The sequence below is a fragment of the Amphibalanus amphitrite genome, unplaced genomic scaffold (genome assembly GCF_019059575.1).
Source record: "Amphibalanus amphitrite isolate SeventyFive unplaced genomic scaffold, NRLGWU_Aamphi_draft 000060F_arrow, whole genome shotgun sequence".
Lineage (NCBI taxonomy): Eukaryota > Metazoa > Arthropoda > Thecostraca > Balanomorpha > Balanidae > Amphibalanus > Amphibalanus amphitrite.
This window is the reverse complement of record NW_024881556.1, coordinates 950143-967136: the sequence shown is the minus strand read 5'-3', so window position 1 is coordinate 967136 and position 16994 is coordinate 950143. Positions and strand designations below refer to the sequence as shown.

The 16994-nt window shown below is 48.2% G+C and overlaps 1 protein-coding gene and 1 long non-coding RNA gene across 2 annotated transcripts; one reads left to right on the top strand and one right to left on the bottom strand.

Annotated features, from left to right (window-relative positions):
• The first annotated feature begins 13270 nt into the window (after positions 1 to 13270).
• LOC122378469 lies at positions 13271 to 15113 on the top strand. The gene is made up of 2 exons (XM_043359562.1): positions 13271 to 13440; positions 13872 to 15113. Exons 1-2 carry the CDS (start codon positions 13406 to 13408, stop codon positions 14638 to 14640), a joined length of 804 nt encoding a protein of 267 aa, XP_043215497.1. The 5' UTR covers positions 13271 to 13405; the 3' UTR covers positions 14641 to 15113.
• Positions 15114 to 16279: 1166 nt separating this feature from the next.
• On the bottom strand, positions 16280 to 16603 carry LOC122378470. Its single transcript, XR_006256026.1, has 3 exons — positions 16516 to 16603; positions 16372 to 16477; positions 16280 to 16331 (listed from the first exon to the last, which is right to left on the bottom strand). It is a non-coding gene; the product is annotated as an uncharacterized LOC122378470 (long non-coding RNA).
• Positions 16604 to 16994: the final 391 nt, after the last annotated feature.

Below are 16994 nucleotides of genomic sequence, written 5' to 3'. Positions count from 1 at the left end.
GTCACATTGTTCGTTGTAATAATTGCCGGTTACTCATGAGGCTTCGCTGTCTCATCAAACTTTTTGTTATAGAAAATCGCTTTTGTTCTGCATTTTGATTTCGTTATACCTACGTGCTTATGAATGAGAGGGCACTGCGCTGCCTGTATTGTATGTATATGGTTTATGTGTGTCAATGTGTTTCCCTCTGTAATGCCCACCGAATGGTGGTTAGTGGGAATATGAAATAATAATAATAATAATAATAATAATAATAATAATAATAATAATAATAATAATAATAATAATAACCAGTATAACGCCTTATGGGCGACTAACGGAGCGAGCGAGAGGGTGAGCCTTGCACGTGCGAAATTTCGAGGGGGTAACTTCAGCTGACTTGTGCACGGCACCCTACTAACCGGTCTCTAGCGATGTGCCAAATTTGAGCACAATCGGCCCAGCCGTTCTCGAGATCTGGAATCGGCACCCTGCACGTGCGCACGTGCAAAATGGGTCCCAACTAACTTTTGCAAGGCACCCTACTAACCGGCCCCTAACCATGTGCCAAATTTGAGCGCCATCGGTCCAGCCGTTCTCGAGATTTGGAATCGACTCCTGCACGTGCGCACGTGCAGCAGCACCCCAACTCTGGCACATGGATATGCATTGCCTAGTGGTTGCCTACCTACATGCCAACTTTCAGCGCAATCGGCCAAGTAGTTACCGAGATATTGCAACAATTACAAAAGTGACACCTCTTAGTTTTGCACGTGGCACGTGCATAATGGGTCACCCACATGCATCGGCAATAGTCCAATACTTGGTAGAAGGAATGAAGCTACCCTACAAAAATTACCGCGTGTAAATCGGTCAAGTGGTTGCTGAGATATAAGCCTCGCAAAAGCGTGACCACGGCCGGCCGGCCGCTCATACTCAGAAATTTCCGTTAAAGGGACCCTCCCACCTTAACATTAGATTTGAGTTGAGATAGCCAAATTGGTGGCCATGGCCTGAAAATACCGGTTTGGGCACTCACAACATCGAAAAATGCTTTAATTCGGAGATATCGAATTTCAAACTTGCAGTTTTCGGATTCTCAGGGGCTAATGCATTGGTATGCCCCCTTAGAATTTGTGACGTCAGCGGAGATCTAACGACTTTAAATCTTTTACTAAAACGTTTGGTAGCACGCGGTGGTATATGCTGCTTTGCGCGCAACAAATGCCGCACTTTCAAATAAAGTCGCTAGGAACAGCGGAGATCCCAAAAAGTAAACAAAAGTAAAAGTCTAATATCTTGAAAACCGGTGAATATATTTCGATGAAATTTGGTAGATATTCGTTTTTGCTCTTTCTGAACCGAGCGACATCACTTTCATGCCAATTCATTAACTTTTTTGAAGGTGGGAGGGTCCCTTTAATCTAAGGAAAGACTACGCTCGCTTCGCTCGCTCCGTAATAATCGGTGCACAATCTGGCTACAATACTACCTATGGTTTGCCCTCTACGAATAAAGACGTGCTAGATCGGAAAAATCCCCACTGTGCAGTGGACCGGCTGGAATGCGTCATTTGCCTGCGGTAGCGCCCAGCTGCGCCGGGGCTGTTTGACAGGTCACCCAAACTGTGACCTCGCCCCTCCCCGCCTCCCCACCGGGCCCAGCTCGGTACTGACCTCCCCTTGAATTTGACATGGACTCGACTAAGGCTCAACGCCATCTAAGTAGTTACGTCTGGAGATCCTTACTAGATCCACTATACGCATCGGAACAGTCCAAATATTTCAGAATCACAATGTTTTGGACCACCCGTCACGACCAAGGTGTTTCTTTTTCTTTGCTGATAACCTCTAGAAAGGTCATCCGAGGTCATTTGAGGCTACAAACAGCTTTTTGCCAATAACTCTCGATTGAAAAGAGATAGAACGCTGAGGATGGCTTCATTGTTTTTGTCTTGTCGAGACGCATCGAATGGTATGCAACATGACCTATTTGGCTCACCACGTGACCTTGACCTGAGGTCAAAATTTGACTTTGACCTTTCAAGGTAAAAAATATAACTTTCGAAGCGACTGAAGGAGAGAAACACGATAGTGCCACTGCCAATTTTTCATCTTTGCTGGTTCAAAAAGTTATTCGTGAAAAAGTTTTATCCAAAACCAGCTATTTTCACAATATTTGACCTATGGTGGCTTAACCGTTGACCTGAGGTCAATTTGATGATGACTTTATCAAAAGAAGAGTTCAAAAGCTATCGATTGCTTTTCCATGCGTTTTTTCTAACTGGGGCATTCCATGATAGCTCGTACCAGGCCCGTCACCCTCATCTCTCAGATTTTAATGAAAATCGGTCCTAGGGGTAATCATAGGCCCCAAAGACGCCTGGCAAAATATCAGACTTCTCAGATCAAAACTTTTTGAGTTATATTGCATTACATTTTTTTAACTTCGGTATGTAACGGTGAGTTTGATGGCCTATAACTCAAGAACGGGTTAAGCAACCAACAAAAAGTAAACAACACTAAGCTTGCGATGAATCAAAAATTAATATTACTATTTAAAAATTCCAAAGAAAAAATTTCATTGTTGAGCAAAAACCTTAATCTTTTTTCATTTGCCTCTAATGACTTTTGGGACAAAAATTTTTCACATTTTTATTTTTTCAAAATAAACTTAATGTCATTGCAAATCGACGTGCAAAAACTTAGAAAGGTGTTCTTTCTATAAGTTCCTCATTTTCCCGCAAACAAAATGGGTTTCGGAGGGGTTGATGCGACCCCAGCACGCCGTTTCGCTTCTAATAGAGCTAGAGCCTCGCGGAAAAAACGAGCGTGTGTGCCGTTACAAGTCACAGCGATTGGTACCCGATTTTAAGGTCTCAGGTTAACCGGTAGCGTCTGAGGTCAGGTCACGTGACTGAAGTTACGGGCTCGGTTTTTAGTAAATAACTTCGCAAAAAATGGTCGCAGAGCCGCGATTTTGGCATCATTGTGTTCGCCTTGCTCAGGTGCATCGAATGGTATACTTTTTGCTAGGGTGAGGTCAACTTAAGTAGTTGACCTCGGGTCAAGGTCAGGTCAGAGCCCCTCAGGTCATGAAGCTGGGCAAAGGGTATCATATGGCATATCATTCGATTCGGAAAGTCTTCCCGAGTCCATTGGTGGCTTTCCCGACTCTCTAGCTCCATTTGATCGGGAGTTATTGACGAAAAACTTGTACGACTTTAGTGACGTCATAATTGACGTCACGCAATGTTAACAATGCAAAAGTAAAGCATTGGACTTTGCAAGGAGTGCATGAAATCACGACACCATGTACGTGGGATAGTTTTAGATCATTCTCGGCGCCAAAATAACAGTTTTTATATTTCCCCATTGATTTTTAACAGTTATGTCACGTGACCGACCTGACCTCATGTAACCTTGAAAAATTCCCAGTCATACAAGTTGTGAGACCTCTGGAGGACACCATGTATGCGTCCTGTAACTTTCATCTCGGACAGCTATGGTCATTAGCGTTCAAAACAATGTCAGACCCAAACAGCCTTTTTCACCCTCACGCTTATAGGAAAGAGGGTTCGATGAACCCTCTTTTCACTTTTTTCAGATGACTCAGACTTAAATTGCAATTTCAGTAACCCGTGATGTCACTAGGCACCTTTACCACGCCATTTGTAAGCTCCCCTCCCGAAATCACTATTCGAAACCATTAACGTGACGTAAAATAAATACATTTATAGAAAGAACACCTTCCTAATTTTTTGCATACTTCTTAACAATGAGCCAAATATTTTTTTTAAAGAAATAAAAATTCGAAAAAAATTTGGTCCCAAATTCCAAAAAATACAAATGAAAGAAAACTCGATATGTCATATATCAAAAATAGCGTATTTTTCGAAATTTCAAAAATACATATTAATCTCTGTTTCATTGCAAGTTCAATGATATATAACATTTGGCATTTGAATAATCCGTCTTAGAGTTACAGCCCGCCAAACTTAGCGCTGCAAAGCAAGATCCAAAAAATGTTATACACCATAACTCAAAAAATACTTATCTGATAAGCCTGAAATTGTTACAGGTGGATTCAGAGCCCCTGATTACCCCTGAGACCAATTCTCGTCAAATTCCGAGAAATGAGGGTGTCAAATTGGAAAAAAGTGGTACGATCTATCGTGGAATGCCCCAGCTATCATAGTTCCTGAGATAACGGCATGTTTTCTGAAAAATATAACGACATTTAGCAAATTTTACCTTTGATGACCTCTGGTGACCCCAATATTGCCCTAAGATGAAAAATGAACCAAATACTTTCAACAGTACGCATTGAGAGCTATCGACTGCTTTTTACCGCGTCTTTCTGGCCCTCTTAGTTTTTGAGTTAGAGATGGGTGATACGTGATAACATATGCCCCCCCCCCTGCTATGGCGAAGTTGGCTGAGACCGCCACTGGGGCGCAGGTTAATATGCGTTTCTCACAGCCGGCAACAGGGCGCAATCACACAACTCAGTGTCACGATGGATCAAAGTAAGTCACACAAAAACGTGAAATGACCCTTATCGACGCACAGACCCGGAGCTCTCCGCTATCTGACGGGCTACGGAAGAGACGTTCGGCTGTCGCCCTACTAAACGGACGTCATACGAGTATTTGTTAGTTTAACGACTCAAATCGGCAGTTAGTTGTTCAGAGTAGATGTCTCGCCAAGTTTGATTTTGTTTTTATTCAGCTGCTTGACCTGACGGCCTAGTGTTTGCGTTTTGCGCTACATATGGAGTCAGAAAGGGTTGAACGTAGCCTCTTTCGCCCGCGGCGGGCAGCGAGTACTTACTGCAGGGAACGACCGCGTCTACCTTCGCTGAATTCGGCCTCAGATGCCGTAACTGAGCGGTAAAATGTAAACGGCAGTGGCCGGTCGTTTCAGACGGGTCCACGTCAAAACAGAGCTAGTGACAACTGAGCTAGTGACTTTTGAGCTAGTACAAAAGAGCTAGTGCCTCAAAACAGCTAGTGACAAAATAGCTAGGGTCAGAATAGCCAGTGCTTCAAAACAGCTAGTGACAAATTCGCTAGAGTCAAAAAAGCTAGTAAAGCAAAATATTTAGTAGATCAAAGTACCTAACTAGCTAGCGCCCACGAAGTGCGAGCAGCTAGTAGCCGTTTTCACGACGGCCATCTGGTACACATTTGGTGCACATCTGCAGTACAGATCAGGTGCAGATTTGGTCAAATCAGGTTCAGTGTGTCTCTTAGCAGCTATCAGCTAGGGTCGCACTAATTGCTTATATGCCTGCTTTGTCATATTATCAGAGAACATCATCGATTAAAACACTGAAATAAATTCATAAAATGAAGATATTTGCTGTAAAAGAAATTAGGTGCAGATTTGGTCAAACCAGGTGCATTCGCCGGATAGCCCGTCGTGAAAACGGCTAGCATGAATTATTTTCCCACGAGTCCTGAAGATTGTGACATGAACATTAGCATTGAGGCGTGCAGGCGGCCATGGCGCCGAAACGCAAGAAAATTATTTTAAAGGAAAAGAAGAAGGCTCGAAGCATGGGCGCCGCCACCGGGGGGGACGGGGGGGGGACGCGTCCCCCCACTCTCAGAATGGAAGGGGGACGTCCCCCCAAACTCATTACGGAGCGAGCGAAGCGAGCGTAGTCTTTCGTAGGTTAAAGGGACCCTCCCACCTTCAAAAAAGTTAATGAATTGGCATGAAAGTGATGTCGCTCGGTTCAGAAAGAGCAAAAACGAATATCTACCAAATTTCATCGAAAAATATTCACCGGTTTTAAAGATATTACACTGTAAAAAATATTGACGAGCTATGTGTCAAAACAAGGGTCTCGAAACAGTCACCAGGTTGTCAATGCTTCTGGTACCTACCACTTGACTAGTTACCGCTTAGTTAGCTTACAGGCTGAGAACTATCCAGATCGTTATGATCCGGTATTGTAATGATACCCTAGGTGTACCTTTGTTTTGAAGTGCTGAATTAACTATCAAGGTTGTTTGACGTTTGTTTTCGCCTCAATCCGAAACGAGGAAGACCCTCATCAAATTATTAGGTGAAAGCCAGCCTCAGGATGATCAAAATACTAGGGGTAGTTTTGTCATAGTAATCTGTGAAGGTTGAGGAACAAGCCGTAGCAATGCACTCGTCACTAAACCAGCCTGAGATTATTCGCCAGGTAGCGGCTGCGTTTCCCTACTTGCTGAATCATGTTAGCAACTTTCCATTTCCAGACACTTTTTACGGCAAATAAATTGTTGGGTTATTTGGAAGGTGAATGACAATTTTATTTCTATAAGTCAATACATTTGTATTTCTGATTGCCCTAAAACTTTTTTTTTTTAATCGTTTGCGGTAGGTTTTTATTGTTCGCAATAAAGTTGCGCACCTGTGAATCCTTCACTTAATGCGTTCCCGGCTTCCCGGCGCCAGCTGTTGCGCTGTGCCGTGCCGCGTTCGGTCGGGGGTGCGCGAGTCTGTGCAGTGCGAGTGTTTATCACTGGGCAAACCTGTATCGTTTCCATTTGTGCAGTGTCTAGTTATGAAGAATTGCTTGCCGATATATGACCTGCAGTGATCGACGTTCTGATTCAATAACTTGCCATAAGCCATTATTCTCAACCAAATCGCGCAGAGACGTTTGCAAAGTTGTCGAGGGGGGGGGGGGGGGGCGAAACAAGAGCGATTTTAAATGAATTGCTCTCCATGCAGTGCAATAGGACTTAGGTTTAATTTTTCGAAAGTTGTGGAGCCGCCCCCGGTGTCCGGCCTGGCCAACTCTCTCAAGAACCAACAGCTAACGGAACACTGAAGTTTCACTACGACGATTTCCGCCAAAGTTATGAAGAAAGGGCAAGTGCAAGAAGTACAAAACTTCTCTTGGTAATCAAAACTTAGGTTTGGCAAATTCCAAACCCTAAGTCACTACAACTGTGGATATAAATAAGCTGGTTATTGACGGCCAAGCTCTGGCCTATCTGAGGTTCAGACCTATCATCAAGTTCATGAGGCAGCTGCGGTTGGGCGGCTCACGGGCTCCACTGCATAGGCTCAGACAGGTACTCTACAAAATGTCGTCTGTGTTCTTAGGTTCAGATCTATCGATAGGTATGTGCATGCTTCTGATTCGATTGATAACTGTAAACGGGCGCTGGAAGTGAAAGATTCGCTTGATATACGAAAGGTGCATTGCAAGAAAGCATATTATTTCAGAAATACACTTTCATTTTATCTTGAGCGTTTTTGGAATGGGCCGGATGAATTCGTCATCAAACTGGTAAGGGATTTCGTTTGAAGACCACCGATATTTAATAATATGATGGTCTTCAAACGAATTCGCTGGCAAATTCGATGACTGGATTGGGCGGCGTAGGATCTGCTGGTCATCTGACTATGGGTTGAGCAATACGTTAGTTTTGACCTAGTTTGAGCTTCATTCGTTAAGTAGGAACAAGACGATGCTTCTTTTGAGCATCGTCACTAAACAAGCCGCCCTCGTTTTGACATTGTTTTTCGTTATTATTGTTACTATAATAATATACTATACTATAATATACTATTATTGTTACTATTGTTATAGGTACTTTGTTATCATACACAGCATTAACGAGGACCTGCTTCCAAAACAAGGCAGAAACGCTCCAGCTATTTTTGGGACGTGGTAAAAACTAACCGACACCTGGTAACTGTCATCTGACGAACACAAAACAAGCCAGGGGCTCGCAGCGTGTGTCAAAAGTAGGATGCAAAACTAGTCTGTACCCCCGACATTTAGCGTTGAGAATCATTTGACGAGGGGCTAGTCAATATTTTTTACAGTGTAGACTTTTACTTTTGTTTACTTTTTGGGATCTCCGCTGTTCCTAGCGACTTTATTTGAAAGTGCGGCATTTGTTGCGCTCAAAGCGGCATATACCACCGCGTGCTACAAAACGTTTTAGTCAAACATTTAACTGACGTTCGAAAGCCTGATGACGTCATCAGATTCCCGTAATGGTTAAGAGATAGGGACCACGCTGGTCCCACCCTGCAAGTAAAGGGAAGACATTTCTTGAACACCATAAAGCTGCGGGGGTTGCGACCAGGATAAATGGTGGTTTCTGAGCCTGGCCGCAAACTTGGCTATCTCAACTCAAAACTAATGTTAAGGTGGGAGGGTCCCTTTAACGGAAATTTCTGAGCATGCCGTGGTCACGCTTTTGCTAGGCTTATATCTCAGCAACCACTTGACCGATTTACACGCGGTAATTTTTGTAGGGTAGCACTAGATTCATTCCTTCTAACGAGCATCGGACTATTCCCGATGCATGTGAGTGACCCCATACATATGCACGTGCCACGTGAAAAACGAAGAGGTGTCAGTTTTGTAACAATTTCAATATCTCGGCAGCTACTGGGCCGATTGCGCTGAAAGTTGGCATTTACCCACTAGGCAATGCATATCCATGTGCCACAGTTGGGGTGCTGCTGCACGTGCGCACATGCAGGGGTCAATTCCAGATCTCGAGAACGGCTGAACCGATTGTGCTGAAATCTGATACATGGTTAGGGACCGGTTAGTAGGGTGCCGTGCAAAAGTCAGTTGGGACCCATTTTGCACGTGCGCACGTGCAGGGTGCCGCTTACAGATCTCGAGAACGGCTGGGCCGATTGCGCTCAAATTTGGCACATCGTTAGGGACCGGTTAGAAGGGTGCAGTGCACAAGTTTGGAGGTATCCCCTCGCAATTCGCACGTGCAAGGCCCACCCCACCCTCTCGCTCGCTCCGTTGGTCGCCCCAAAAGGCGTTTTACTTGTTGTTATCCTACTCGAAATTTGATTAGGCCCTTCGGTCCAATGAGACCATTTCAGAGCCGCAAGTATGAAAGAATTAGTGGGAGACATTGGTCGGGGCAGCCACCCCAGTGAGCCACTTGGGATGAGCCCGACCAACTGAACAGGCAGCCCAGCCCACTGGCACTCATTGCACCCGGCAAAGGACTATAGCTCCAGTGGAGCCCTTCCCGCATGGGATAGAGTTGCCCGTCCAGCCCGGAGCAGGGGGTTGCGGCGTGGAGGAGAAGGATTTGACTGTCCTGAGGATGGAAGAGATGGAACTGCCGGTGCCGAATCTGAGAGAGTCCAGGAGGTTTAGATACTCAGTATATGGGGTGTGGGCTTACATGCATTGGTCTGACCCCTGCCACCTCGGCCAACAAAATCTCCAGCTCTTATCCGACCTGTTATTGCGGAACTGCCGATTTTTGATATCGTGATCAACGTGTGTCGTATAACACGACTGGCCGAACACGGGCCTAATATAGTTCGTCTAACCAGCCAAGAGCATGACTTTACACCAATCCGACCTCGAAGTCAAAATCCGAACATTTTCGAAGACTTCAACTCCGACTCTGGCCAAAACTGGCCAAAACAGTCAACTCCGACTGATTCCGGCTCCGACCCCACACTTCTGCAGTCACGCTACACTAAATTTCCAGCTTCTAAGAAATAAGCTATACGGTTGACAGGACCACAAAACTTTGAGGGGACTTGACTACTTGACTTCGTTTTCCTGACCTAAGGTTTTCTGGTATCAAGCTTGTAACACGGGTTGCAAAAAAAAAAGCAGTTTTGCCTAATGTTTTTTTTTTGCCAATTTTCGCGGCGCTTCGCGCCGATTCGTGCATAAACCAAAAAGAGAGATTTATGACTATACAACGCCCCCTCCCCCACGCGGGTATGCAATTTGCATTACCTATGCAATACGCATTATCGATCATATTATTGGCATACATCAGCAATTATACCGTGATAGGACACGAGGCTTTGCCGTGTCAAACTGAATCGGACATCAGATGTGTATATAGGTAGGTACCTACTCGGTGGGAATGCGGTCTATAGCCATTAGGAAATGCCTAAACATGGGTGTCCATTTCCGCCAAGTCGGGGGTGCCCGAGCTCTCCAAATTCCCCGCCGGCTCGGCCGGCTTGGCTTTGGAGCCTCAACAAACCGCGCGGGTCAAGGTCACCGCTAGGGCAGCGGCGGATTTGCTGCGCCCGGGCACCCACAACTCGGTAGAAATCGACACCTAGGATGTACCTAAACTACTTTCCTCAAACCAGTTGTTTTGCCACAGTTTTATGAGTTTTTTAAAATGGTCAGGAAATAATGAATATTTGCAAAAGGATTTCATATTTATTTTTACATCACTATTTTCCATCTTTCGTAGAGGTTACTTACCTATATTGCAGCGGAAGCTGATGACGCGTTGACCAAGCATAGTACGTAGTTCAAACCAGCTGAATGCTGATTGGCTAGCATTTTTTCCGTAAGGGAATGGATTCCTCGGTAGGTAAGAGAATGGCAAAGTGTAATCTATGGGAATGACTTCAGTCTTCAAACCTAAAATCGATACCGATATATTTGGCTAGGGTGGTCGTTGGGCCATAAAAGCTCCTGATTTGTTCTCGTCTCAGCTCAAGCTACAAAACTGTTACTTCAGTTCAAAACCCTATGTTAAAAGTGGCATATTTGCTTTAAACGTTGAATGCATCCGACCGAAAAAGCCACGGTAAGAATGTCTACTTTTGGGTTTTCAGTCGGTCAGTCCGTCCCCCCCAGTCAAAAATCCGTGGCGGCGCCCCTGTGCATTGGTCTGACCCCTGCCACCTCGGCCAACAAAATCTCCAGCTCTTATCCGACCTGTCATTGCGGAACTGCCGATTTTTGATATCGTGATCAACGTGTGTCGTATAACACGACTGGCCGAACACGGGCCTAATATAGTTCGTCTAACCAGCCAAGAGCATGACTTTACACCAATCCGACCTCGAAGTCAAAATCCGAACATTTTCGAAGACTTCAACTCCGACTCTGGCCAAAACTGGCCAAAACAGTCAACTCCGACTGATTCCGGCTCCGACCCCACACTTCTGCAGTCACGCTACACTAAATTTCCAGCTTCTAAGAAATAAGCTATACGGTTGACAGGACCACAAAACTTTGAGGGGACTTGACTACTTGACTTCGTTTTCCTGACCTAAGGTTTTCTGGTATCAAGCTTGTAACACGGGTTGCAAAAAAAAAGCAGTTTTGCCTAATGTTTTTTTTTGCCAATTTTCGCGGCGCTTCGCGCCGATTCGTGCATAAACCAAAAAGAGAGATTTATGACTATACAACGCCCCCTCCCCCACGCGGGTATGCAATTTGCATTACCTATGCAATACGCATTATCGATCATATTATTGGCATACATCAGCAATTATACCGTGATAGGACACGAGGCTTTGCCGTGTCAAACTGAATCGGACATCAGATGTGTATATAGGTAGGTACCTACTCGGTGGGAATGCGGTCTATAGCCATTAGGAAATGCCTAAACATGGGTGTCCATTTCCGCCAAGTCGGGGGTGCCCGAGCTCTCCAAATTCCCCGCCGGCTCGGCCGGCTTGGCTTTGGAGCCTCAACAAACCGCGCGGGTCAAGGTCACCGCTAGGGCAGCGGCGGATTTGCTGCGCCCGGGCACCCACAACTCGGTAGAAATCGACACCTAGGATGTACCTAAACTACTTTCCTCAAACCAGTTGTTTTGCCACAGTTTTATGAGTTTTTTAAAATGGTCAGGAAATAATGAATATTTGCAAAAGGATTTCATATTTATTTTTACATCACTATTTTCCATCTTTCGTAGAGGTTACTTACCTATATTGCAGCGGAAGCCGATGACGCGTTGACCAAGCATAGTACGTAGTTCAAACCAGCTGAATGCTGATTGGCTAGCATTTTTTCCGTAAGGGAATGGATTCCTCGGTAGGTAAGAGAATGGCAAAGTGTAATCTATGGGAATGACTTCTTCAAACCTAAAATCGATACCGATATATTTGGCTAGGGTGGTCGTTGGGCCATAAAAGCTCCTGATTTGTTCTCGTCTCAGCTCAAGCTACAAAACTGTTACTTCAGTTCAAAACCCTATGTTAAAAGTGGCATATTTGCTTTAAACGTTGAATGCATCCGACCGAAAAAGCCACGGTAAGAATGTCTACTTTTGGGTTTTCAGTCGGTCAGTCCGTCCCCCCCAGTCAAAAATCCGTGGCGGCGCCCCTGGCTCGAAGGCTACGCACCAGAACCGTCTACAAGTGCAGGAATACAAATCCCAGGAAAAAATAATTGCGAGGCAAGGAGAAGCAGATGTAAGTACGCTTTTTGTTATACGGCAACGCCAAAAACGAAGCAGATGACAAACGACCTAACTACCGAATCATAGTTTTGGCCGAAAAAAAAACTTTGACAACATACCGAAAATCTTCGAAATTCTGAAGTCATCTACAACCACGTATGTACAGTCCACAGCAGAAGTAATGTGGGGTTTCAGTCATGTGTATGTTCTGCTTCTGAAGCTTAGGAACGATTAGCCAGACTACAATGAAACTTTGAATGTAGCTTATATGTATCGTCACCCTTGCAGCTGCAACTTTAGCTATTGACATCTTCTTTTCGATCACTCCGCATTAAACAATCGCCAGTCAAAGCCAACCGTTGAGATTGGTAAAACCCTACATTACTTTAGCGGTGGGCTGTACGTTTGTAATTGACTGAAATATCGGTCAATAGGACCCTGCGCGATGTCTTCACTAACGTCTCACTCTCAGTAGAGGGATGTTTTTTCAATTGACTCAAGCTATTCTGCCACTAGCTATTTTGCTTCCCTAGCTATTTCGACGCTAGCGATTTTATCACTAGCTCTGTTTTGAGGCACTAGCTGTTTTGTACTAGCTCAAAAGTCACTAGCTCAAATTTCACTAGCTATTCTGACGTGCACCCTTTCAGACAACGCTATTGACAATTGGCTTCCGAAGCCTACATCAAAGCCGCCACTATCTGCAGGGAAGACCACGAGATGCCCGGCCTCGGACCCCGCCACAGTGCCGCCGGACCGCCACAGGGCCGCCACAGGGGCGGACCCCCACAGGACCGCCACAGAGCCGGACCCCCACAGGGCCGCCACAGGGCCGGACCCCACAGAGCTGCCACAGGGCCGGACCCCCACAGGACCCCCACAGGGCCGCCACAGACCCGCCACAGGGCCGCCACAGGGCCGGACCCCCACAGGGCCGCCACAGACCCGCCACAGGGCCGCCACAGACCCGCCACAGGGCCGGGACACTGGGCAGTGCCGGACTGCCACAGGGCCGGCACGGAGCCGGGCCGCCGTTTTTGTGCGTGGTCCCTAGCGGGGCAACGGCCGGGCCACGGCGTGCGTCGGACGGTCCGAGACGCGGCGTGCGGCAGTCGGTCCGAGACGAGCGGCGTGCGGCAGTCGGTCCGAGACGAGCGCGCTCAGAGGGCGGCGAGAGAGAGAGGAGAGAGGAGAGGAGAGGAGAGGAGAGGAGAGGAGAGGAGAGGAGAGGAGAGGAGAGGACGGCCCGAAATGCTGCTGGTGCTCAGTGCTGCTGTCATCCTCAGGTAGGCTTCTGTTACTGTAGTGCTCAGTCCTCATCCTCAGGTATACATATGGTATATATTGGTATGTATACAGGCATACATACCAATATAGTGTTGCCCTCGCCCTCAGCTATGTCCCCTGAACGCTCAGTGAAATCGCGTCCGCACCTGACACTAGTGGCGCAGATGGCACGAACGATAGCCCGGTTCAAATGGTTGCCGCGTTCCCTAGTTGCCGATAATGGGATGGCCTGTGGGATCATGGACATGGAACGGCCTATGGACTGTTGACAGTTACACTGGCCCCATGGCCGGTCTGGTGTCAATATCGTATTTTCATTCAAAACAAATCATCCGTGAGTTGCCAGTACCGTTTTGAACCGATGTCAGCGAACAGCCTGTTCCGTAAGGGCGGGCTCTGCACTCAGACTGGTGTGTGGCTACTTCCACAGTGTGGCGGCGGGGGAGGCCGCTCTGCCCGTCACCACGTGGACGGCCGGCCTTAACCGGACCGTGCACCAGCTGAGGACGCTGACCGGCGCGCCGGAGGCCGTCTGTCCCCGGCTGCTCTCCTTTGGCGGCAGCTGCATGTGCGCCTTCAGCGACCGGGCCGACCTGAGCGCGCAGACGGTCCAGTTTGACCGGCACGTGTCGGGCCGGCGCGAGCTCTGCGTCGGCGGCGCCTTCCTGCGGCCCGACCGCTGCTCCGTGCTCTCCCTACAGAGCGGCACCGTCAGCGGCGAGCAGCGCCGACTGGCGGACGCCCTGACAAGCTTCGGTTGCGCCGATGGGCAGGTGGCGCTGGTGTCGCCGGCGGCCGAGGAGCAGCTGCGCTGGGAGCGGTTCTCGCTGCGCCGGCTGATGCGCCGGCGGGGTCTGGCGCGTCTGGACGTGCTGGACGTCTCGGTGGAGGGCCGCGAGCAGGCCGTGCTGGCCGAGGTGGTCGCCGCGGCCGTCTCGCCGCGCCAGGTGTCGCTGACGGTGGTGCTCGACCGCGGCCAGGCCGAGGGGGACGAGTCCACGTTCCGGGAGGAGCGGCTCGGCGAGTACGTGCTGCTGCTGCGCCAGCTGAGGGCGGCCGGCTACCGGCTGGCCTCCTACAACGCCAACGGGCGCTGTGTCGAGTACCTGCTGCGGCGCACCGGGCTGTGTGCGCCAGTCTACTTCGACTCTACCTGGGTGCTGGCCTCGGACAGAGCGGCAGAGCGGCAGACAGAGTGACAGACAGAGCGGCAGAGCGGCAGACAGAGTGACGGACAGAGAGACAGAGGCACAGAGTGACAGAGGGACAGACAGAGTGACAGACAGAGTGACAGAGTAACAGTGACAGACAGAAGGACAGAGTGACAGACAGAAGGACAGAGTGACAGACAGAGTGACAGACACAGTGACAGAGTGACAGACAGAGACACAGAGGGACAGAGTGACAGAGGGACAGAGTGACAGAGTGACAGAGGGACAGAGGAACAGACAGAGTGACAGAGGGACAGAGTAACAGAGGGACAGACAGAGTGACAGAGTGACAGAGTGACAGACAGAGAGAGAGGGACAGACAGAGTGACAGAGTGACAGTGACATAGTGACAGACAAAGTGACAGAGTGACAGAGGGGCAGACAGAGTGACAGAGGGGCAGACAGAGTGACAGAGGGACAGAGGGACAGAGTGACAGAGGGACAAGACAGAGTGACAGAGAGACAGAGGGAAAGAGGAACAGAGGGACAGACAGAGTGACAGAGTTACAGAGGGACAGAGTGACAGAGGGACAGACAGTCATCAGGACAGTCATCAATGTCAAGAAGCGCGTAAAAAGTCTCTGAAAATGTTGGGAGTAATATATAGAAACGTTAATTATAAAAGTAAAGACGTTATGAAAAAACTTTATTGTTTTCTTGTTCGTCCACATTTAGAGTATTGTGCACAGGCATGGTACTCGCCCTTTAAAAAAGACGCCAAGTCTCTAGAGCGTGTGCAGAGGAAGGCCACTAGGATGGTGCATGGTTTTCGCGGGATGACTTACAGAGAAAGGCTTGTCTCGTTAAATATGTTTTCACTCCATTACCGGAGAGTGAGAGGTGATTTGATTGAATTGTTCAAAATTTATAGAGGTATTGATAAGCTAGATTTTAAGAGCTTATTCACGATAAGTTCGAACTCTACAAGAGGACATGGATGTAAATTGGTAAAGAAATTTTCAAAAACGCGTTTAAGGCAATCCTTTTTTACTAACCGCGTCATTGATATGTGGAATAGCTTACCTCCTTGGGTTATTGATAGTTCCTCCCTTAACAAATTCAAACATAACGTGGATTTGTATTTTACGGAGCGTGGTGCGGTCTTTGACACCATTGAAGACGTAGACAACTCTGATAGGTTTCGTTGTTAGGATACACTCATTGCATTCATTGTCATGTAAATCTTGTTCAGTGTGCATGAATGTGTACATCACTGTGTATTTCATCCTTGTAACCTTGTTGGGCTCCTGTAGCCTGTTGTTACATTGTAATATATGTTATGTTGTTATGTTATGTTACAGAGGGACAGACAGAGTGACAGAATGACAGGGAAAGAGGGACAGAGGAATAGTGTCTGTGACAGAGTGACAGCGAGTGACAGCGAGTGACAGTGAGTGACAGTGAGTGACAGTGAGTGACAGTGAGTGACCAGGGCACAGTCAGAGTGACGGCGGCCGATCAGCAGGTGCTGTCACAGTGACAGTGTCCCCGGGTCTGGCACAGGGACCCGCCGCTCAGGGGCCAAACTGGCCTGCGCCTGTGAGCGCGCGGCGCAGACCGGGCAGACGCCTACCTGTACCGTCTCGGCCGGTCAGCGAGACCTGTACCTGTACCGTCGCGCGGCGCAGACCGGGCAGACGCCTACCTGTACCGTCTCGGCCGGTCAGCGAGACCTGTACCTGTACCGTCGCGCGGCGCAGACCGGGCAGACGCCTATACCTGTACTGTCTCGGCCGGTCAGCGAGACCTGTACCTGTACCGTCGCGCGGCGCAGACCGGGCAGACGCCTACCTGTACCGTCTCGGCCGGTCAGCGAGACCTGTACCTGTACCGTCGCGCGGCGCAGACCGGGCAGACGCCTACCTGTACCGTCTCGGCCGGTCAGCGAGACCTGTACCTGTACCGTCGCGCGGCGCAGACCGGGCAGACGCCTACCTGTACCGTCTCGGCCGGTCAGCGCGGCAGCCTGTCGTCTCTCTGAGCGGCCACCCTGGGCCCTGCGGCGCGGAGGGGGGGGGGTGTCCGGAGGGGGAGGGGAGGGTGTCCGGATGGTGTGTGGGGGGTCCGGAGGGGGGAGGGTGTGGGGGTCCGGCTGCCAATGGACTCTACTGATGTGGATATAGACGGGACTGTCTCTGAGATCCGTGTCGTCGTCTGTCCGGACAGACAACTCTTTCACCGGGGAGCGGGGCACTCCATGACTGATGGCTCTACGACAGAATGTAGATCAATTGTGAATTATACTGAAACAACATTATCATAAGTGTGTTTTTCGAGTTTCATTACATGCACCTGACACCTCAGTAACTATGTGTTTAAGAAGGACTTGACGCGTTCTCATA

Bases quoted from the DNA above. Each gene is read 5' to 3' on its own strand.
- LOC122378469 (XM_043359562.1), top strand. From the start codon at position 13,406: ATGCTGCTGGTGCTCAGTGCTGCTGTCATCCTCAG. The intron at 13,441-13,871 runs GTAGGCTTCTGT...CTACTTCCACAG, and splicing joins AGTGCTGCTGTCATCCTCAG to TGTGGCGGCGGGGGAGGCCG.